The 23,648-nt window shown below is 32.4% G+C and overlaps 4 protein-coding genes across 4 annotated transcripts; 3 read left to right on the top strand and 1 right to left on the bottom strand.

The window, feature by feature from the left end:
• Positions 1 to 392: 392 nt before the first annotated feature.
• LOC11433582 (TSET complex member tstD) lies at positions 393 to 4,959 on the top strand. The gene is made up of 5 exons (XM_003597843.4): positions 393 to 551; positions 1,986 to 2,099; positions 2,687 to 2,766; positions 4,012 to 4,136; positions 4,609 to 4,959. Exons 1-5 carry the CDS (start codon positions 499 to 501, stop codon positions 4,678 to 4,680), a joined length of 444 nt encoding a protein of 147 aa, XP_003597891.1. The 5' UTR covers positions 393 to 498; the 3' UTR covers positions 4,681 to 4,959.
• A 6,686-nt stretch (positions 4,960 to 11,645) lies between these two features.
• LOC11433082 (embryo-specific protein ATS3A) lies at positions 11,646 to 12,986 on the top strand. The gene is made up of 3 exons (XM_003597840.4): positions 11,646 to 11,867; positions 11,943 to 12,047; positions 12,472 to 12,986. Exons 1-3 carry the CDS (start codon positions 11,724 to 11,726, stop codon positions 12,760 to 12,762), a joined length of 540 nt encoding a protein of 179 aa, XP_003597888.1. The 5' UTR covers positions 11,646 to 11,723; the 3' UTR covers positions 12,763 to 12,986.
• A 2,861-nt stretch (positions 12,987 to 15,847) lies between these two features.
• Positions 15,848 to 19,518, top strand: LOC11431564 (probable polygalacturonase At1g80170). The gene is made up of 10 exons (XM_003597838.4): positions 15,848 to 15,945; positions 16,105 to 16,224; positions 16,350 to 16,487; positions 17,773 to 17,943; positions 18,076 to 18,099; positions 18,200 to 18,407; positions 18,480 to 18,561; positions 18,658 to 18,766; positions 18,908 to 19,024; positions 19,109 to 19,518. The coding sequence occupies exons 1-10, from the start codon at positions 15,931 to 15,933 to the stop codon at positions 19,337 to 19,339; spliced, it is 1,215 nt and encodes a 404-aa protein (XP_003597886.1). The 5' UTR covers positions 15,848 to 15,930; the 3' UTR covers positions 19,340 to 19,518.
• Positions 19,519 to 20,055: 537 nt separating this feature from the next.
• LOC11430694 (uncharacterized) lies at positions 20,056 to 22,251 on the bottom strand. Its single transcript, XM_003597837.4, has 3 exons — positions 22,205 to 22,251; positions 20,972 to 21,681; positions 20,056 to 20,496 (listed from the first exon to the last, which is right to left on the bottom strand). The coding sequence occupies exons 2-3, from the start codon at positions 21,669 to 21,671 to the stop codon at positions 20,135 to 20,137; spliced, it is 1,062 nt and encodes a 353-aa protein (XP_003597885.2). The 5' UTR covers positions 21,672 to 21,681; positions 22,205 to 22,251; the 3' UTR covers positions 20,056 to 20,134.
• Between the last annotated feature and the right edge of the window lie 1,397 nt (positions 22,252 to 23,648).

Genomic DNA, 23,648 nt, shown 5'->3' with positions numbered 1-23,648 from the left:
CATCAACCACTTCACATATGTCAATACACAATTTTGACTGTTAATATTTTTAATTATTTAAAGTAAAAAAATTATAAAAATTTAATATTTTGAAAATATTTGTCAAGACAAATTAAACAACATCTTATATGTTAATATTTATATTTATATATTAGTTAAAAAGTATGGTCAAAGTAAGACAATTGAATAGTGCACATTGCTTGAAAAGGAGGGAATAGCAATCTCATAACTACATGAAACAAAATTTAATTTAATTTTTTTTATGGTGACTGGGATTTGAACCCCAGACCTTATATATACGAACTGATCTAAACTCACGAGAAATAACAAAATCTAAATCTAAATAGGTGATAATTAGAGAGACCTTTGACATAATTAATTAAGTCTAATAAAATTTAGAAAAAGAAAATATATAAAGGGTATCTAAGTAATTTGGAACAGGTGATTTTTACAACTCCTGTAAGCAAGGTTGAGTTTGATTTCAGAGAAAAACGGAATATGATCCTTGCGGTGCTTTTTGCGAACGCCGAGGGCAACATCCTCATCGAACGGTCGGTACACTCCGATCTCTCTCTTCATTCTCTTTCTGATCTATATATTCTAATAATTCAAAATTAAATTCCTCATTTTCTCATCTTTTTATTTATTTCATTTTTAATTTTCAGCGTTTTCTTTGATCTGGATTCTGTTTGAAATTTTTATGAAATTGGTTTAGCTTCATTTTTAATAGGATTACACTAACACGCTTGTTATTTCCGTAAATCTTAAGTTGTTGATTCAGCTTATTTTCATAAGCTCTTCAAGATAGTTTTTGAAAACAGCTTATACATAAGTGCTTATCATGCTGTAAGCTGCAAAATAAGTTGTTTATCTAAACATGGCCTTAATTGAGGAAATGTTAGGCTTAGTAAGATTCATACCTTAGAGTAATATGATAATAGCCTGGGAAATTGGAAAACTAGATTATACATGATACATTTTCTACTTTAATCTATCTCTTGACCCACAACGGTAGCCCCTATCAGATAAAGCCTTGGAGGTTCGCGCATCCTCTTGGATAGGGACGAACTCTCTCGCTTGTTAGTCAAGCTTTGAAGGTGCTGCGGCAAAGTAAGCTTAGCCTTTCTCCGGTCAGCTGATATAGACTTCCCCCATTGGCACTTCTCTGTAAGTTGTTGCCTTGCTTCCAAGAATAAGAATAGAGTTTCACTTAAGTTAAGTAGCAAACTCGATTTGAATCCAAATCTAAGTTCTCTCAGGCAGGGGTTTAGTGATCTCAAGAATAAGTATAGTGATCTTGAGAAGAAGTTTTGCTTCTTCTTGTCAAATGTAAGAAACATTCAAACACAAACCTAGGTATTTTCAGATTGAGGGGTTCAGCCCGTTCATTTCTGGTGTTTAATTTTTTAATTTCAAATGATACAATAAATATCAGAGAATACATTAAAAGGGCAGCCCGGTGCACTAAGGCTCCCGCATACGCAGGGTCTGGGAAGGGGTCCCACCATTTGGTACATTGTACGCAGCCTTACTCTGTTTTTTTACGGAAGAGGCTCTTTCTAGAACTTGAACACGTGACCTTTCAGTCACATGATGACAACTTTACCATTGCGCCAAGGCATTATGTTTTTTTTTTTTTTTTTTTTGAAAACTCGGTTACATTATGGAAAATGTAAGAATGCATTCTAAAAATAGTTTGAATAATTTTGTAAATTTTTAAAATAATGTTTCCAGTGTTTCTGAAAATGCACTCTCTCTAGGTAGCTTCTATCTCTTCTCTATCACAATTAAAAGGGAAAATCAAAATCCATATCACATGTCATTCCAGCCACTCGCATACAAAGTAAAAATTGAAAATGTTGTTAGAAAGTAAATGGACTTGAACTTTTTCTTGTGTGGTTTTTCTTTGGTCAACCTGCATTGTAAAAGATACTTGGTTCCAACTTTTTGATTATCAGAACTGAGTGGATTTGTCATGATTGCAGTTTTCATGGAGTTCCTGCAGAGGAGCGCCTACACTGGCGTTCTTTCTTGGTCAAACTAGGAGCTGATAATCTTAGGGGTGTAAAAAATGAAGAACTCCTAGTTGCATGCCACAAGTAAGTATACTGCTCTCCGCCTCTCTCAAGTCATGTGTACCTGATGTATGAATGTATATCTTACATGGATAATTTACCTTATCTAAGAGAACTCTAACTTTTATCTGATTCTGAACTGGTCCAAGGACTAAATTTTAGTTATTAGAATTCTAGTTGCAAGGTTAATGGGCCGTTGAATCTGTTTATCTGAATGATTATCGATTAAGCTCTATGATAGTGATAGACTTTGCACAGTTTGTATTTTGAATTTTTGTGATGCAAGTAGATGAGAACAAAGTGAATAACATTGATATATTACTAGGATATTTCAGATAGTATTATCATTAATGAAAAATTTGGAATAGAGTTGTAAAAATGGAAGCTAAACAACTAACATGTGAACTTGTCCAATCAAAAATCAGGAATAGATACAAGATTGTGGAGTAGAAGAAAAACTTTTTTGCTTCACTGCTAAATGCTAATTATTGTTCATTAATATTAATATGCCTTCATTTTTGAAAATTATGTCTCATTCATATGTGATGTTTGAGTTTCCCTTTTAGTAAACAGTGATTTATTATTTTACTTTTACTTCTTATCTTTATCAGGTCAGTCTATATTGTATACACAGTACTTGGAGATGTCAGTATATACGTTGTGGGGAAGGACGCGTACGATGAACTTGCTTGTATGTATTCTATGAACCAATCTTTTATGTTTGATGGTGGTAAATGGTAAAATAAAAGCAAACAAGTTACTCATCTCAATTGTTGATGCTTTAATATAAAATTGCACAATATTTTGTACTTGCTCATAGTAAAATAAAACATATAAATCAATCATCTAAGTTGTTGATGCTTGAAAGTTGATTTGCTCGCTATTTTTAGATTGAATTTTGATAACAACCCTGTATCTTATTAGAAATAAATAGGGACAAACCCCAATTACAAAGATAGAATACCGCAAAACTTTGGAGTTTTCATCTACTTGTACCCAAAGTCCCCAATTCTCTCTTAAATAACAAGATATCACTCCCTCTTGACCCCTCTTGTTATTTATAGGCAACATCTTTATTTCTCCTAGTTATCTCAACCCAACTACCCAACCTTGTTACTGACAGTCCTTTCATCAACAATGTAGGTCCTACATTGTTTGTGTGTCCTTGTCTGCAGTTTTGATTCTTGGATCTCTTTTAGACATCAATTCTACCTCCTAATGTATTGATTATATTTTGTTGGCTAATCAACCAAGTTTGATTCTTCTCTGTTATTGTTGTGCCTAGCACCTGTGGCTTTGCTTCTCCTCATGCTGTCAATTGGGTTCCCCAGAATCTTGTCCATCTTGCACGATATTTCACTTACCATAAACCTAGCGTCCATCCACAACTGTTGCTCTGTTTCCTTTTTGATCTATTGCCTTAATTCTTGCAAGCTTCTCTCTGTAGCTTCCCCTCAATGCACCGTTCTCATTTAGCAATGAATTGCTCCCTAGAAAAAGGAGCTATTAATAGAAGATGGAAATGTTCCCCCATATTCGCAAAGGTAAAGATGATAAACTAGCTATTAATGGATACTCTTGTGGTATTGAAAGTATGACATTACATCTTAAATAATGAAGTAGTGAGAAAAGCTAGCTATCAGGTGAACTAGTAGGGGTATATCTTAGAATCTAACTAAACTTGGTGGACAATTTTGTCTGACTTTCCAAGAAAAGTATACATATTTAATCAAAAAACAAGGTTGGTCGTTCATATTGTGATTTGATGGTATCAACATTCATAACTAGGCCAATTGCCAAGTGACTCAAGCATATTGTTATTTCACCAAGGGTTTGAAATCGCAATTTGGAAAAATCTAAATGTTCGAAAGCTGTCAAGAACTTTCATAATTTTACATTGATAGTACTAATTTACAAATGTTTTGTTTTGCTCCAGTGTCGGAGGTTATCTTTACAATAACCTCAGCTGTAAAGGATGTATGTGGGAAGCCCCCAACTGAGCGCCGTTTCCTTGATAAGTATGGAAGAATTTGCTTGTGTTTGGATGAAATTGTATGGAAGGTGAGAAGACATGCCGGACAATGTTTAGTAAAAGATCACATCCACCTTTTGAAATTTTTCAGTTTACTCATTCATTCTACTTAGAGAAACATCACTTTATGACATTCACAATTTTATATGCATCTATCTAGTTATTATAAATATTGTTATTTGCTGTTTAAATATTTTTCACAAGACTCATCACTTAATCACGTTAGTGATTAACGTCTGCTACTCAATTCACTTGAAATGATACTCCGTCTTATTCGAATAAATTTAAACTGAAGCAAACATCAAAATGCTACTAAAAATAGACATGTTTTCCCCGGATTTTCATGCAAAACTTGGTTGCGACTTTTTGTCTCTGTTCACTACACACACTACTGATCCAATCTGTATCTTTTTGCATCTTATATACTCCTTTGTTCAATTGTTGCAAAGAGGAGTTTCTTCTTGATGTTGCACTTACATTTTCCTTGTATTTCTTTTGAAGGGATATCTGGAAAATACGGAAAAAGATAGAATCAAGAGATTGATAAGGTTGAAACCTCCTACTGAGTTTTGAATGAGAAATTCTGAGGCAGTCATTATAGAATCTGCAGTTTGAGTCGTGTGGTGAGCATCTTGTGACATAGAATGGCATGTAACCAAAGCCAGGCAAACCTCTTTGTATGATATTTCGTTCTCTAGAATGGTGCAGGCGAGGATTTTGCTTGGCCCATAAATACTTGCATTAACATTTTCATTTTTTTTTAATGTTGTAACATCTATATTGTTGATTTTGTTCTACATAAACCTTGCGCAATGTGTTTATTTTCACTCTTTTTTTGGTTTGCTCTTCTAAGTATATGTTTGTCGGATGAAATGCTTTTTATTTATATGATGATACTTGTACCTGATCTTGACATGTTGTGTGCTAGTCTCTCCTAAAAAAAAAAATATCATTAAAAAAGGGGATTAAAATAAATTTCCACGTCCAAGAGGTAGTAGTCGTGAGTTTTTTTTTCTTTCTAAAGCTAACAAATAGAGCTTCTTGATTCCACGGCAAAAAGCAGTTGAAACGCACGTTTGCATTGACAAAATGATCAACCAAACACTATAAATATCGTATTTCAGTATCTTGTTTTTCATGTTTGTGCGTTTAGGTATAGAGGGAATTTTAAAGACAGAGTATGTTAAAGTAAGATGAGAAGAGGTATTAAAAATCATATTTCAACAAAATAACGATACCTAATGGTGCCATTCCATGGCATATTGGCTATGTTTTGACACTTTCAATCTTAATTTTTTTAGACTAAATCGAGACAAAAAAAATTAAATGACGAAAGTGTTTCCCACAATTAAGTTTGTTGAGGCAAAATCCCTAATTTATTTTAAAGATAATAAACCATTATGATTAAAGAATTAATGGACTTTGATTAATTCTTTGGTATTTAATTTGTGCTCTTGAGTGTTTTACTAAGACAGGAACAAGATTTAAATCATACCAAGAATCAAGAAATCAAAGGACATTTGAATTCATGATCTAACACTGAGGTTAGAAAGTTAGATCAGAATGTTGCTCAGAGATCATAATGTTCAAGCAGAGATCAGAAGGTTGTTCTTATACAAGCCAAGATTCTCAAGAACATTGATCAAGGTCATCCAAGGCACATGTGATATGGATATATGTCCAGGAAAGTACATTTGCATGGATCAATCAAGCAATAAAGGATACTCATGTTCATTTAAGACTATGAACATTGATTTAATAGGAATATTCCACAAGGGAATATCATCCTAGATGTTAATATCACTGCTCTATATTGTTGTTTAACTACTAGGATTTGATTACATCAAATGGTAGTCTTACAAATCATCTTAAGTGAAACAAAGGAACATTCTGATGGTCAGAATGTTCAGCTCTCCACATGCATGCTTACTTTATGAACAGTATAATAGGTGAAAAAGCAAAAAGCAAAAAGCAAAGCAATTCTGTCCTGCTTAATCAGAGATGGACAACGCATAGGAGTTGGTATAGTACATGGACCACACAATCTCTCAAAGCATTAGCATGAAGATGCAGAATCCACTTTATCTCTTCTGCACCAGTCCCTAGAAAAATCTGGGAAAGTAACTTTATGATGTATGTGGAAAAGCCCATACGTTGGTTATTGCCCAGAAACTCATATGAAAAGCATATAACACGCCCAGAAATTCATGTGTTCATTCATACATGATGAACCCAGATGAAGATCATGATAAACCTAGATGAAGATAATCATGAACACAACAACATTCTGAAGTTCATCATTGATCAGAATGTTTGCCCAGAATTTCAAGTAAAAGCTTGTGGGACCCATGACACATGGCATAACACCATTGGACACCCTACAACGGCTATATGAGCCCAAAGACTCTATAAATAGAGATCAAGGTCTTAGCAAAACTTGCACCATTGCAAAACATACAAGAAAACAACAAAGATTATTTGAAGCTCTTGCAATTTGAATTGATCATCACTGAAGGGTCTTTTATACCTTCTTTGCAGTGTAAATCAATTCTTTGTGTTATCTCTTGCAAGGATAACTTCTTCTTCCCCCTCCTCTGTTTGATTCTCAAACATTCAAACTCCACAAAAATTGCAAAGCATACAAGAAAAACAACTTAAGGTTATTTTGAAGCTTTAGCATCTGAATTGATCATCACTGAAGATTATTTATATCTTCTTGTAGTGTAAATCAATTCTTTCTGTTATCTCTTTAAAGATAACACTTCCTTCCTTTCTTATCTTGTCTGATTTCAATCATTCAAGCTTCAAACATCTTGTAAAGTCTCATCTAGCTTTAGAGGTACGAGTGTTAGCTTGAGCTGAATGTACAAAAGTCTAAGTGGGTAACTTAGCAAGAAGAAAAAGAAAGTCTCATCTAGCTTTAGGGGTACTAAAATGTTAGTTTGAGCAGAAGGAGTAAAAGTCTAAGTGGGTAGCTTAGCAAGAAGAAAAGAAAGTCTCATCTAGCTTTAGGGGTGTTAAAGTGTTAGTTTGAGCAAAGGTTGTAAAAGTCTAAGTGGTTAACTTAGCAACAAGGTGCAAGCCTGCTGAGGCTTAGAGAATACAGTGTTGTAAGTGTTCAGGTGATCACAGATGGTAAGGTGCAGGATTTGAGAGGTTATCTCAAACATCAAAGTGGAAACTCTCACAAGATTGTGAGGAGTGGGCTAACCCACATTGGGGGAACCACTACAAAATCTCTATGTTTTGATTCTCTCTTCCCTATACTCTTTACTTACTGCATACACAACACACACAAACACATTTACTTTATTAAACTGTTTTTGCACTCAAACATCAGAACGTTCTGAAGTCTGCTTTTAACTTAACCATTCCAAGCTTCAACTTGAGAATCAATTTTAAGTTATAAGTTTAATTTTTAAAGGGTGACAATTCAAACCCGACTTAATTCCTTGTGACTATTTTATCTACTTCAAAGTTAAGAGATAAATTGTGTAATTTTGCCTTTATTTTTTCAATGACCATGATTTTATTGAATCCTACCGTCTCTACGGTGAATCAAGTCCCCTGACCTACCTACCCACCCACACTCACCTTTGTCATGGCCGTTCGGATAAGGCTTATTTTGAGTTTATTCAAACAATTTAGGCAAATAAATGATCTCTTTTGCATAATTTATAAGCTTGTCAATTTAGTTTATAAAAAAACATGATAGAAATTTCGTTAGTAAAAATTTATAAATTAAATTTTTTTTGAAGAAATTTATAAATTAACTTAAAAACTTATTTAATAAGCTCAAAAATAAGCTCCTTCAAAAAAAAAAAAAAAAAAAACTCAAAAATAAGTAAATAAATTCAAAGCCCAAAAAGCTCAATAGAAAAAACCGGAGTTGTTATTATGTTGTTATTTTGAACCAATTGGATGAAACCCTAAACCCTAACGGCGGAGAGAAGCACATCGCAAAATTCTCTATCTCATCATCATCGATCAATCTTCTTTTTCTTTCATTCAATCAACAAAGAAACTTCTTAACTATGGCGGCACCACCAACAACAACAGACAGGATCAGCGATTTACCCGATGAAATAATATATCACATCCTCTCATATTTGCCCCCCAAACAAATCGCCCTCACAAGCCTTCTCTCAAAGCGATGGAAACCACTCTGGCGAGCAATGCCAAATGCAGACAGAATCAGTGCTTTACCCTTTGAAGTACTAAGTTGCATCCTATACAATTTGCCCACCAAACAATTCTTCGTCACAGCCATTCTCTCATGGCGCTGGAGACGAGTCCTTAACAAAATTCTTGAAACCAACCACATACATTATGATGACGACAGCGACAGTGACATGGAGGAGGAGGAGGAGGAGGAGGAAGAGGAAGAGGAGGAGGAAGAACAACAAGAATACGTTTGAACTGGGAATGATTAAACAAATTCATTTGCTTTTCCTTTAATTTATTGGTCTTTGATTTATTGGTTTTTGTTATTATTGAATGATTGTAGCATGCTACTAGAAAAACAAATATTACGACTCTTTTTTTATCTTCATCTTCATCTTAACCCTAGTTATTTATTTATCACTAAGATAGTCATTTTGAAATTACTAGTTTTCATGATTGTTGAGTTGTGTTGTCTAACTTGTTTTCTATTGACAGTGCTGCTCATGTTGCAGTTACAACACTTCATGTGTGCTGTGAGACACATGTGTATGCCATCATATGTATCTATGTAGTTACATAAGTATTATTATTTGATGTTAACTATTTTGCATGAGATCCATCACGTTATAGTTATACTTTGCTATGCACATGAAATGATACTCCATCTTATTACCGTATATATGGATTGGAGCAAACAAATAATCAGATTACTGCTACAAATAGACGGGGTTTTCCCCATATTTTTATGCAAAACTTGCAACTTTTTGTCTGTGTTCACTACACACATCACTGATCCAATCTTCATCTTTTTGCATCTTATGCATTTCTGTGTTCTATTGTTGAAGGGGTATTTGGAAAATATGGAAAAAGATAGAATCAAGAGATTGATAAGGTTGAAGCCATGGTTTTAAACTGCGGTAGCAGATGTGGTTGAGGTGATTGTGGCTATTGCAGCTGCCGCGATGCGCATTGTGGTTCTTGCGGCATGAAATAATTTATTTTCTCAGAAACTATATAAAGTGACACCAATATGCTTCTACACTATTTACCGACCATTGGAGAGTCTTAGTTCACTCTGTATTTGATTGAGAAGTGCTTGAAATACACACTTTCGAAGCATATTGGAATTTTGAGTTTCAAAATTCTAATTTTTGGAGAGAAGATTTGATCGGTCGAAATCGTCTGATGCAATTCCTAATTCAGTTATGAAACAATCACACGCTATGAAGCACGGACACTCCTCAGATTAGGCGTGTCTCGGTGTCGTGTCCGACACCGACACCGACACTTGTAATTACACTGAATTACGTGATTAAGAAATACACGCAATTTATGTGCAATGCAGTTGTAGAGACTACCACACCAACAATATTGTGGCAACAATTGCATATGCGAACCACAATTTAAAACCATGGTTGGAGCCTAATTCTAAGTTTTGAATAAAGAATCAGCAGCTTGAGTCATGTCTTGAGCATCTTGTGACCATGGTCAGTCCTTAGATTTTTGATGCCATGAAGGAATCAATTGCATGTTACAACAGAAAAAATTGTTTAATTGAGAATAAAATATCATACAAAGGTTTGTTTGCCTGGCTTTGGTTACTTGTCATTCTAAGTCATAATAGTTTTATAGTTTTTCTAATTTCTTCGCTTGCAGAATGTGAAAGATTACATTTTGATCTATTATAACATCTACTTTGTTAATTTTGTTCTATATTTACCTTGTGCAATGTGTGTGTTTTTTTGTTTACATTCTTTCTTGGTTTGCTCTTTTAAGTACATATGAAATGCTTTTTATTCCTATGATGATATTTGTATCAGATGTTGACATGTTATGTGCTTTCTGCTAATAGACTTTTTCTTATCATAAACATTAAGACAAGGCCCTTGACCTCTAAATGAATGAAGGGATATTGGATGATTCATTTCTCCACTTGAAGGTAGCCCAAAAAAAGGATTAAACATTTTTTCACTAGAAAAGGGACTAAAAACAAACCTATTAAATATCTTTTCAGCTTATATTACAAAAAAAAAAGTGGTATGTCCTCCTTGTCTGATGTTCCGAATAATATGTTATATTATATGGTAATATAGGTTATCCTTGTGAGCTTAGCTGAGTTGATAATGACAATGCATAATATATGAAAGGCGTAGTAGGGTTTGAACCTTGAACACCACAAAAAAATGGTAATATTGTTTGACTTGTTCTCCATATTCTGGTCAATATTGTATCTTCTTTGGATATAGAAGTGGTGCATTCTGTAAAGATACATCATGTGGGAAACTAAAAATGTGTTGTTGTTATAAGTAACGATTTATATTGGATCACTTTAATTTTTGAAATAAGAGATGAAGTTTAACTAAGAAAAAGAAGTAGAGGGAATTCTAAGATAGGAGAAATGTTATTAGTACACTCTTTTTAACACTTCACTCTTTTTTAAATGAAATTTATGTGAATTTTACCATTTAATCACATTGATTTCATCACTAAAATAATGAATATTAGAAAGAATGATAGAAAGAGAATATCTATAACACTCCTCAACAAAATAAGGTAGTTAAAGAAAGATGGGGGAGGCTTAATACACATTTATTTTCTTTTTTTGACAGAAACATCAAACATGTTTAGATATGCTACCAATGTACTGTCTTAAAATTAAATATGGATTCGAAGTACATGGAAAATTAAAGTGAGGCACTATTCAATTTATTTTACGAAGGCAATATTCAGCGTTCTTTGGCGTTTATCACCCCCACATACACGAGTTTCGCGAGGCAGACTAAAATAATAGTACCTTTGTTAGTTGGAAAAAATAATTTTTTAAGTTGTATCTTTGCCTATGTTTGGTTTCATGATTGGATAGTTAGAATTGATTTTCAAGACTTTAAATTGATTTTGATATCATGTTATGTTTATATGTTTTTTTAATAAAATTTATTTTCTCTTTAGAATTGATTCAAACTTAAAGCTATAACTTGTTGATTTTAGGTCTAAATGTGATTTTTATATTAAAATTTATTGTTCAACTCAATTTTACATAAATACATTAAAAAAAATATATTTTACATTCAATTTATTTTTAAGTAAAAATAAATTAATTTAAAATCAATTTTCATCACCGTAAAATAGAATTGAACATATACTATAGTAGTGTACAATCTTTTTATGGGTTGTATTTTTTTTTCATTCCATTTTTACTATTGATTTAAATAATTTTATAATTTTTATAAAACAATTTAAATTATGAATTAAAAAATGAGTTAAATTCAATTAATAGAAACAATAGGATTAACAATATTAGACGAAATGAGGTTGTAAGATCAGGACTAAAGGACGCGGTTAAAAAGTAGAAACTTACCTACTCACTCACTCACCTTTGTGGCGTGGCTACGATAAAACCAACGAAACAAACAGAGTTAGCTAGCTAGCAGTGACAGTGAGTGAGTGAAGCGATGAAAAGTGTTACCTCCTCAATCCTCTTCCTCTTCTTCACATTTTGCATAATCATCGTCTTCTCTCAAGCATCACCGATAACCATCACCGATTACCCTCAACCCAACCTATCTTTCAAACCAAATCAAACCCAACATCATCAGGTACTATTTTTTCACTTTTTAGATAAGTATTTCCAGATCTTGTTAATATGAATGTTTTTGTTTTTGTTTTTGTAGAGTAACTCTTGTTCATACACGGTCACAATAACCACAAGCTGCAATTCTCCCTCATTTACTAGAGATCGTATCAGTCTTTCTTTTGGTGATGCTTATGGCTATCAGGTTACTTCCATTTTCGTTTATGTATATGTTTTCTTTCTTTACCAAGTTAATCAATCATAATTTCTTACATTTTTTAAATTGAATGTTATATGATAAAGATTAAAAATGAGATCACAATCTTATATAAAAACTGTTTATGCTGTCCATTAAGTTAATTTTATATGATTTAGTCATTCACCTATGTTTCTACATAAAGGACATTGTTATATGAAATTAAGTTAAGGACTACATGCGTAACTTTGTCTAAAATAAATCACTTTAACCTTGTCGAATTGTATATTGTAATGACTATTATAATATGATTTCGATGAATTGAAGATGTCATTTGGCTTTTTGAATTGTTAAGTAAGATAATTTGTAATTGATTGATGTTTCATATCAATGAAATTTTATTAATATATTGGTTAATTGGATAATGAATTAGGTTTATGTTCCAAAATTGGATGATCCTAGCTCAAGGACATTTGAACGGTGCTCTACAGATACATTTAACATCAACGGACCATGTACATACCCGATATGCTATCTGTATTTATACAGGTCCGGATACGATGGTTGGAAACCAGAGAGTGTGACAGTATATACCCATAACTACCAACCTGCTACTTTTTACTACAATGCTTTTATCCCTAATGGTGTTTGGTATGGTTTTGATTATTGTCGTGGTTACTTACCCTCCACTGCTACTGCTACTGCTGCTGCTGCTGCACTCTAGTGTAGTTGATCTTCTTAGTTTATGAATAAGATAATAATGTAGTTTTCCAACTGTGAAACCCTCTGTTATATGCGGGATTAGTGGTCCTTCTATAAGCCCTTCTTTTATATGGAAATGTTTGTTTGTAGGTTTTACTGTCTGTGTTAATTCCACATTATATATACCATGTGATATTTTGAGAGACTGTTTGGTCATGAAGTCTAGCTAATTTTTATTTTGTGAAATGAAGTCCTCTTTGTATGAAAATAGTACATTAAAAAATAAAACATGGGATGAGATTTTACTTATCTGAGTTCATCTAAGGAAGGATCGTTATGGAGAAACCGAGTTCTATTTTTTTATGGAACAATTATAGATCAAACTCTGGATTATTATGATCTCCCTTTCCCTTGAAATCAAAGGGTTAAAACAATTTTTTGTTGAGCTTTTATGAATATTATAACAAAGTGTTTTGTTTGTATGTATTGTTAACGTAAAAAATAAAGTTGTAATAATGTGTTGCAACATCACTTAATTAAAATAACCAAACAACACAAAGACCTTTCAAAATAAACATAACCAATCAATTAATGGTGTGGAATAAACAAAGGGAGGATAAATAAATTGCAACCATTACATAGTTGATCTGTTTTGATCAGGAGAACAGTATGCAACAAGCATCAACGACGTTGATTACGAGTTTAGGGTACATGCAAGCACTCTGATGTTTAAGTTAATAAGAAAGCAAAAAATGAGAGATTTTAAGATAGGAAGATTGCGTAACTGATGGAACAACGAAGGGTTGCGTTTATAGGTGTTGTCATAGAGCCTCATAATCATGGTGGCAGAGCCGTTGGAGATCCCTTACCAACGACATAATTCAGTAACCGTCGAACGTTGGGTAGTTACCGATTGTCAGAAGCGTTATGATTTATGGGAGAATCCTAAGCTTTTGACCATTGGAGTATATGTTGGGTGTTGATTTGATGCAAGAGTGGCGTAGATAGCAATTGGACTATAACTGAAGGTTTGGGCATTGGAATTATTTTGATTGCTTAGTTAAGTGGAAGGAATTCACACTTATCACTAATTTCTTCTTTAAATATCATAATTCATAATTGCTTCTTCTTTATTATTCTCTCTCAGACGTACATCAAAAAATGCAACATCCTCCTTCGTCCTCTGCTGCTCTGAAACCCCGCAGAAGAAGAAGCTCAGTTCTTCAATCAAGTGGTGAGTCTGTTGGTTATGTTGATTCACTATTCATTCCCTGCTGCAATTCAATGGATATATATTCTTGTTGGAAGATGATTAATAACATGATAATGTGTTCCATTGTAGCTAATTTAATCATCTATGATTAATTTTTCCTTTCTCTACTTTTCTATCAGATTTTAATGAGATCAAAGATCCTACCAAAAAGGATAGGATAACCAAATGTGCCACTTTGGCAATACGGGATTATAATTCACAAACTCAGAACCACTACCAATTGGTCGTTAATGATGAGTTTATTTCGCAAATGGTTAATGGTTTCCAAGTTAAATTTACTTGTTCATTTGATCTATAATTTCCCAACAACTCAATGCAGATAAGCTCAAGTAACAAACTAATCGGATAAGTTCAAAAAAAAACAACAAACCCACAAGATTAGATGAAACAAACTAATGAAGGAAAGATAGAAAATTCAGTTGGATTTTCAATCTTATCACAACAAACATAACCTAAAATTATGAGAAGTGATATCCATGAATAAGGAATAATAATAATAATTATTATTATCATTATCAGGTATTTAAAATTAAACACCACTATTTAAACAATACTAATGTGTGTGTTCTATTTTATGTGGGACCTCCAAGTTCTATTTTTTTCAATTCACACAACACTAGATCAAAATTTAATAAATTGGTGTTCCAACAATCCCCCACTTGAATTTAAAAAATGGTTTCAATAATAACGTCAAAACGTTTCTATAAGGTTGCTAATAAACAAAGGTGTCGTCCACAACTTGAATCTTTACATAGCGGATAATATTCCAATTAACAAGAGTTGCTTACAACATTGAACTCTATCTTAGACATAGAACCCACACACAAACCATTTCCTAAGGTGTGTTCTAAAAGCCCGTGCGTTTATGGCCCTGCACGTCTATCTCAGTTTTAACGAACGCTCTAGGTATTCTGCCTCGAATCCCATAGGAACCGGCCTTAGTTAGTTCCACATTTGTATAGGCGAGTCTATCAAGAGTACTCCTTTAGTTATGTACTCCACTCCACATAGAGTATAGATCTCATTAAGAGTTTCTATTATCTCAACCTCATAACGCTGCAGGATTCATGCTTTCTTACTTTTCTCATAGCATGTTCTATCACTCATGACTTGTATTTTTAAATAATTAAATGAAATGTATTTTAATGTGTGTCCAAACTCCAAATGTTGTGCCCAAATATTTATGACCATATAAGTAATTTTCATTATGAAAAAAGAATAATTAAGCTTCTAGATTAAATATAATGATAAATGAATATTTTAAGAAATTAACCTTAGTTCATAAGAAAGTGAGGACAATTAGTCCGTACGTATCTTGAAAATAATGTACAAGCAAAAATATTTTCTTAAGCTCAACAATTTCATTTTGCATTGAAGTCATGCATATTTCTTCCCTTATTAAGGGCCGACCATATTGATCATCTCCTTTCCAATGTCTCTATAAGATAATTAACGTGATTTGAAATCAAAGTAGATGAACTTTTTCATCCCAACTACGTTAACAATATATATTTACAGAAGTTTACCATTGAGTGTAAATTAAGAAGCAAATCAAGATACGTACATAAGATAACGTATGTATGGACATTTGCTTCATGTGCTAACTGTGAAAATTTCCATAAGCCATGTGTTTTTCCAACTAGCTTGTGTGAATTTTAATTTTCCACAACCCTTTAATATGTCTCAATTGATCCACTCTACGAACATTATGCTGACTAAGTTAGTATCTAGTTGAAAATAAACTTTAATTGTAAGTTGTTTTATTTTATCAATAAAGAGAAGCAATTATTTATTTAACTTCTAAAATGTATTTCCTAATAATACCCCTTCATCTATCACCGTTATAAATAGAAGCAAAATGTGAGACATGTTACATAGTCTTTGAGGGTGTGAAATACCTTGTTCAAAAGTACAACAATGTTTCATACAATGGTTAGGATAATACATAGTCCTCCTTTTATCATTTTTTCACATTATCAAACATATATATATATATATATATATATATATATATATATATATATCATTATGTGTGTTGATTTATTTATTTTTAATCAAAAGCACTTACAATAAAATGTTAATTTCATACAGGAGTATTTTTTCACATTGTTAATGATTCTAAGTATGTTTAAACTTGGATTGAGTATCACAACAACTTTCAATGTATTGCAATATGGAGCAGTTGGAGATGGAAAAACCAATGATTCTCCTGTAAATTAATTATGATCTCTCACCATTTTATTTAGTTGCCTCAAAATACTTTAATTATTTCATTTGCTAAATTCCAAATGTGATAAAATAATTTAAAGTTTATGCTATAATATTTTTTTCAATAGGCTTTTCTGAAAGCATGGAAAGATGTGTGTAATAGCAAATCAGGCACATCTCGTCTCATCATACCAGCAGCCAAGACATTCTTACTGAGGCCAATAGCATTCCGTGGTCCATGCAAATCTAATTATATTTACATTGAGGTACTTATTATTAATTTGATTATTTTTGCAATACACAACCTCATCAAGTGAAAATTTTGGAACTTGGTCGGTGGCTAAAACTTAAAAGTATAGTAAACCAATAACTTGAGTACTGTTTCAACTTTCAACCAATACTCCAACAAACAAACAAAAAATATTCAACAAAATGCATTGAAAGGTTGGAGTTCGATAAAATTGATGTGTTATTTTAGTTTTTTATTTTTTTATTTTTATAACCATATTATTTCCGGCAAGTATTCACATTAAGACTTAAGTTGATCTCACCTCTCAAGTATATTTTTTTTCATCCACAATGTTTGAACTTGAGACTTTGTTTAAGGGATTCAAGTTTAATTCTACTCTAACCAATATAACGTTGATAATTCATGTGTTACTTTCTTTAGAATTTAGTTCTTCTAAAGTATACTATGTGGACCGCCATAATTTGGATAAGACTAAAAGTCGCGGATATAGGGTGCCACCTAAATCCGTGAGGTCGTCCTCTCATCCTTATCTCTCAAAACAACCAGATCAGAATCTTTAGAAAGGATATTCGGACAGAGATAGGCTATATGTACCCCATGTTATAGGTAATTGATCAAATAATTGCATAAAGGCTGTTACGCAAAAGAAGACGCAAAAGAGCTATAAATACCACCTTTGAGATCATTCCCAAAACATGACCTGTTCAGATACAAAAACTCTAATCATTTAGTTAACCTTTCAACTGAGCTTCTCTATTGTACTCACTACAAGTACCCTACAACAAGATAAATGAGTTATGAAATGATTCATCGCCATTAATGGAAAGATCTATTTACGGAATGCATTTTAAGTTTAACAAATTCATATCTGTAAAAGAAAATGGTTTATTAAAGTCATAATTTGCTAGGGATGAAAAAGTGATATCATCAAACATACATTGTGACACAAATGGTAAATGTTTTAGTCTCTTAACTATTTGGTCTATGGTTCAATTTATTATCATCGCATATATGAAAAAACATATATCAGAAGAGATAAATTCTCAAATAGACATGAGTGATTGATCATAAGTGAGTTTTTTTTGGTTGGTATTTTCCACTCAAAAGTCAAAGCTCACTTTATAATTCATTAAAGGTACGAATAGTTAATAATGTACAATGGAATAAAAAAAGGAGTAAAATAATCCACAAAGTAGAGCAATCTCCAGTTGACTAGTATTTTATAATTTGATTTGAATTAAATTGAGAACTAAGTCTTTGAGTTAAAGTAACCTATTTAGTACTTACTTTTGTGAACTCAGCTTTCAGGGAACATTATTGCACCTAAAACAAAATCGGAATATTCAGGATCCCCTATAAACACATGGATTGGTTTCTCATTTGTGAATGGTTTAATTATAAGTGGAAAAGGGACTGTTGATGGTCGAGGCTCTATGTGGTGGAAACAACCTTGCATAGGAAATCCACCACCCGTAAGTACTATAGTTTTTTTAACTTAATAACATTTCAACTTTTGTTACTTAAATAATACACTATATATATCTTTTATAGTAATATATATATACTTGCATCATTTTTATGATTTTTTTTCTTCCCTTTTTCAGGGGACAAGTTGCCGTCCACCAACAGTAAGTAATATTGATCCTTGCAAAATACAAAATTAAATTTTAGAGGAGTCATACATATTTCTTGATGCATGTTAATAAAATTGAGAGTACCATGTTACAGGCAATAACATTGAATAGATGCTATCGATTTCAAATAAAAGGATATACAAGTATTAATCCAGCAAGAAGCCATATAACTCTAACAAGCTGCAAAAAGGGAATTATCTCTAATATCCGTTTAATTGCTCCTGGAGAGAGCCCTAATACTGATGGCATTGATATTTCTGCCTCAAGAGACATTCAAGTACTTAATTCTTTCATTGCAACAGGTAATGTTTTCAACTCATTTCAATCTATATTATTATTATTGATTTGTATCTATCTAATCATGTTAATTGTAGGTGATGATTGCATTGCTATTAGTGCTGGATCATCAGTAATCAAAATAACTGCTATAACATGTGGTCCAGGACATGGTATCAGGTTAGTACTGAGTGAGTGTTTGAATTTTGATTATTTTTAATTAAAATGGTCTAGCTACTTTACCTTAATTAAGAAAATATATATATATTTTTGTAGCATTGGATCATTGGGGGCACGTGGAGACACCGATATTGTAGAGGATGTGCATGTGAAAAATTGTACGTTGACTGAAACGTTAACTGGAGTAAGGATCAAGACAAAGCAGGTAGTAATTAATTTAATTGGAACCAAACTCCATGAGTATTATTAACTTCTTTATTACTGTAATATAATTTTGGTCACATGACTTATGTAAATTATTTTATTTTAAATATAATCTTTCAATTTCAATTGTATTTTGCAACAGGGTGGAGGTGGATTTGCTAGGAGGATTACCTTTGAAAATATTAAATTTGTTCGAGCCCATAACCCCATTTGGATTGACCAATTTTATTGTGTTAATCAAATGGTTTGCAGAAACATGGTAACTCAAGATAAATCATCAATTCCATTTATATTCTTTCTACAGCTTGTAACAATTTTTTTTTATTGAATGTGTTATGTGTAGACTAAAGCAATCAAAGTGAGTGATGTAACATATAGAGGGATTAGTGGAACATCATTAACAGACAAGGCAATAAATTTGAACTGCGACCAAAATGTGGGGTGCTCCAACCTTGTATTTGATCGTGTTTATGTAAGATCTGCTGTTCCTAAGATGAAGGTTTTCTCCTTCTGCCATAATGCTCATGGAAGAGCCTCACACACCAAACCAATTCTAAACTGCTTGCTCAAGTAGCTAGCTACCTCGGAGCTACCATATATATATATGCTGCTAGTTGAATATCTTTTTCTTTTTCTTCTTCTTTTGGAATCATAATTAGTTGCTGATTATTTAGATTGTTGTTGTGTGATTATTGAATAATAATAATCCATGCACGATTCCTGTGTCACTGAATAATTTACTATTTAGAACAACAGCGCGACAATTTCCCTCTAAATTTGACGCAAGGGTATTTGACATTGTCTATGAGTCGTACCTAACAATCTCTACCTTGGTGAATATCAAACCGCTATGAGTATTTGTTGTATAACGTTAACACTAAGAAACATGTAACATGTCCAAACAGTATTTGAACTTATCATTGGTGACCGGTTTCGTTATAATAATAAAAAATGAGTGCAAAAATTACTCATGAACATGTTTCTACATAACAAATTAAAATACAAGAGAAAGAAAGTCTAAGAAGCCAACAATATAGTAGTCTAATCCTATTTAGCAGGTTTCCACTAGTACATCACATTTCTTTACATTACATTTTTCAACTGCAAAAACTTGTTCATTCTTCTCAACCAAGTAACTGAATCAAATTTCTCCATCTTGATAAGATTCTCAACAAAATCTGCAAGGTGTAAGAAAAATTCACTTCATCAAAACATGATTAGATACAAAATTGCAATATGGATTTGATATTGAATGATGTAACATAACAATGCATAGAGACATACCATAAATTTAATTAGCAAAACCAATATGGAGGGTCTCAAACAGTTCTTCAGCCATCTTGTATCCAGCAACAGATCCAAAAAGCTTTTAGACTTCATCTTCATCAAAATAAGTATGCAATCCATAAATCGACAAAATCAATAGAAATCCGAGAACCTCCAAATAATTTTCAGTATTTTCTTTCATGTTAGCTTTCAACTCACGCGCTAGCTTCAATGCTTCATCTCTTACACAAGGTTTAATATTTGGTGAGATTGTCATCAGTTTTTCTAGCAGATAGATGCGGCTTTCATCATCAATAATCACAGCTTTGTCTCCTTTCTTAGGAAGTGGGATAATGGGGTTCAGTATTATATCCAAAACAATTTTTGCTGGATCTGATGATTCTCGCAAATTATCAAGAATGTCAATTTCCTCACTTGCTCCATCATCATCCATGTAAGATGTATCTGCATATTTAGATAGCAGATAGTTAAGCTTTCTGATCATATTTACAGAAACAACAAAAAATGAAGGTGATCATAGGAATTCAAAAAGATATATTCTAACAGTTTAAAGTCGATATAAAACCTTAACTGAATCATTGGAGTAGTGTGTGTATGAGTGTACATTAATATACTAATCTATCATTAGCAATACCATATTAGTTTTAGGTTTAACCCTTTAGTTATGGATAAAAATACAAGAGTTTTTTTCACTTAAGAGATTCTAAAAATGTTCAAGGGTGAAAAGTATAATCCAAATTAATTTGACAGTGTGTGTATGAGTGTGTGTGCGCGCGCGCGTTTGATATGGAAATTGTACAAGCTTTTCAACTTGACTAGGATATGCTGCATTAACATCATTAACAAAAAAAACTAATATATAGATCTGGTTATTAAAAATATCAACATCAATAAAAGAAAGATGAATAGCAACATTTACCAAATTCTTTTTCTTCATCATGTTGTTTCTCTGTCAACTCAAGCTCCTTTGGTTGTCCACCAAAATTATTCAGCTTTGACTTAAGATCCTTGATTTGTACTTCAATCTGATTCTCTTTTAATTCGAGTGCTTTGACAGATTTGAGATTGTCCTCAACTTGATTTTCAAATTGCTGCATTTTTACTTCGAATTTCTCTTCCTTTGCTTCAAAAAGTACTTTCACTTGAACTTTAAATTCCTCTTCTTTTGATTGGAACTCCATCACTCTTATTTCGAATTCCTTTTCTTTTGATTCAAACTCCTTTTGTCGTCTCTCGAAATTCGTTTTTTCTGATTCAAAGTCCCTCAATAGGCCTTCCAATTCACCCTTTTTAGATTCAAACTCATTTACTTGACCATCAAGTATATTCTTTTCAGTCTCAAATTCCTTAACTTGGGTCTCCATATTTTCTAGCTCTTCGCAGCACTTCTCAATATCTCTCTTTATAGACCGCAATCGCCTCTCTTCTACTTGTTGTCCGTTGCATTCCGCGAATGATTTTTTTAACGATGCAAGTTCTTTCCTCAGCATGGAAAATGAATTATCAGCTGATTTTCCTGGCTTTTTATTTATGTTCAACGATGTCTTTGATTTCTTATTGGAGATTTTCAAGGAATTGTTATCATCAAATTGCCTCTTAACTGGCAGTGTAGTATTCATCTTCTGAAATCTGAAAGGGAAAAAAAAAAACATGAGAAGAAAAAACATATAAATATACACAGTTTTTAAGTCAATCATCGAGTAATACACACAAAGAACAAGGACAACGTAAACAGATATAAGCAATACAACATATAAATATACACATTTTTTAAGTCTAAGATTGCGAGGCATTGATTTTTCTTGACAAAGGCATGGAAATCTATATAACAAAAGCATGAAAAATAATAACAAGAAGTAGGGTTTTAATAATTTGTTCCAATTGAGATACTTGCAATACAAGCAAAGAAGGTATAAGATCCTACAAACATCCTATACTTCCCAACAAAGATTCCTTTCGACAACTAAGAAAACACAGTGATCCTTAAATTTGATTGTGCACTATTGTTTAATTATAGATGCTATTACATATTGAAACAAGAAAATTTGCATATAGATAATAGAGTAAAGCTGTGAGTAATTAGTAACATAGTCTAACTAACATGAAATAGAAATAACAAAGGAAGAAAGAAAAAAAAGTGTAAAGAGCATACCAAATAAGCTCTTTCAGAAAAACTCTTGTTTTTGTCTCACCTTTGTTTCTACCTTCAAAAACTCCTTAGGGGCTTCTCTATATTTATAGTTATGAGATAGGGGTTTGGGAGTAATTAAGAAACAACTTTTTAGCGTGCGTGAGAAGAAAGAAAAAAAGCGAATCAAATCAAATTTATATCAAATTTAAAAACCAAGCTAATTTTACTGAAACAGTTTTATTTGATTTGAAAATATAGTTTACTCACATTATATATTTTCAAACCAAATCTACAATCCGGATATTTCGTGAATATAACAATTTTATTTATTTGCCTTAAAAAACTTTTTCTTTTTACAAGTCGTTTTTTTTTTAATTTATTTTTCGTGAGACATGGCAATTATAAGAGTCTGGTGCCTGAAGGAATTTAATTTCTGGTTCATTAAGGATTTTTGGATTGATTTAAAAGATGATATATTATGCATTTTTTATTAGAATTTCATTGGAATGAAGAGCTAACGAAAGGAATTAATAGTATTTTTATCGCTTTCAACGGTTAGCTAATTTTCGCCCTATATCTTTGGTGGGCTGCTTGTATAAGGTATTGTTTAAGGTGTTAAGAAACCGATTGAGAAGTATGATGGGCAATATAATCTCATAATCTTAGTCAACCTTTATTCAAGAGAGACAAATTCTTGATGGAATTCTAATAGAAAATGAGTTGGTGGATGATGCTCGATGTAACGCCCCATTTTTATTTAATTATTTTTAGTTGATTTAAAGTTTTTTATATGATTTTTAAATGATTTACGTTGATTTTATGGTGTGGTATATTTTATTAAATGACTATTTTATTATTTAATAGAATAAGTGAGAAATAGGATTTAATTGGAGTTTGGGGGTTATACGAGAATTAAGTAAACTTAGGGGGAGTAAAGTGAATATTGGGAGATTATATTTATTAAAGAATTAGAAAATAGAAGTGGGGGAAAAAACAGTTTTTACGTACAACAGAGAAAAGGGAGAAAAGTCAAGAAAAGGGAAGAGAACCAAGAAGGGCTGCGTTTTCGATTATCTAAGGTAAGGGTGAGGCTAACTTACATTAATTTTAGTGTATATGATTCTGATTATGTTTTAACAAAAGTTATGAATAAATTTGGAGAATTGGGAATTAGGGTTATGATGAGAATTGATGATTAAATGATGGAATTAGGGTGAATTGATGTAGAAATGATGAACAGACCTTAAATGTTTCATATATTGATGTTTAGAATCAGTTTTAAGGTTAGAACAATGGGTTTGGGTGAATTTTTGAGAAAAACTGTAACCTGGCCGTACTGTTATTCATCGCTCGCCTCCCGAGTGATGATCCTCGCCATAGCGAGTGATGAAGATCATCGCTCGCCTCGCGAGCAGGAGTTGTTCGCCTCGCGAGTTGCATTTCGCAGCTCGCCATAGCGAGCAAG

This window comes from Medicago truncatula, chromosome 2 (assembly GCF_003473485.1).
Source record: "Medicago truncatula cultivar Jemalong A17 chromosome 2, MtrunA17r5.0-ANR, whole genome shotgun sequence".
Classification (NCBI taxonomy): Eukaryota; Viridiplantae; Streptophyta; class Magnoliopsida; order Fabales; family Fabaceae; genus Medicago; species Medicago truncatula.
The sequence above is the reverse complement of the archived record's forward strand: the minus strand, read 5'-3'. Positions and strand labels throughout refer to the sequence as shown.

Bases quoted from the DNA above. Each gene is read 5' to 3' on its own strand.
- LOC11430694 (XM_003597837.4), bottom strand. From the start codon at position 21,671: ATGAATACTACACTGCCAGTTAAGAGGCAATTTGATGATAACAATTCC. The intron at 20,497-20,971 runs GTAAATGTTGCT...CTAAATATGCAG, and splicing joins TGATGAAGAAAAAGAATTTG to ATACATCTTACATGGATGAT.
- LOC11433082 (XM_003597840.4), top strand. From the start codon at position 11,724: ATGAAAAGTGTTACCTCCTCAATCCTCTTCCTCTTCTTCACATTTTGC. The intron at 11,868-11,942 runs GTACTATTTTTT...TTGTTTTTGTAG, and splicing joins ATCAAACCCAACATCATCAG to AGTAACTCTTGTTCATACAC. The intron at 12,048-12,471 runs GTTACTTCCATT...ATAATGAATTAG, and splicing joins GTGATGCTTATGGCTATCAG to GTTTATGTTCCAAAATTGGA.
- LOC11431564 (XM_003597838.4), top strand. The intron at 17,944-18,075 runs GTAAGTACTATA...TCCCTTTTTCAG, and splicing joins GCATAGGAAATCCACCACCC to GGGACAAGTTGCCGTCCACC. The intron at 18,408-18,479 runs GTAATGTTTTCA...TGTTAATTGTAG, and splicing joins TAATTCTTTCATTGCAACAG to GTGATGATTGCATTGCTATT.
- LOC11433582 (XM_003597843.4), top strand. From the start codon at position 499: ATGATCCTTGCGGTGCTTTTTGCGAACGCCGAGGGCAACATCCTCATC. The intron at 2,100-2,686 runs GTAAGTATACTG...TATCTTTATCAG, and splicing joins CTCCTAGTTGCATGCCACAA to GTCAGTCTATATTGTATACA. The intron at 2,767-4,011 runs GTATGTATTCTA...GTTTTGCTCCAG, and splicing joins CGCGTACGATGAACTTGCTT to TGTCGGAGGTTATCTTTACA.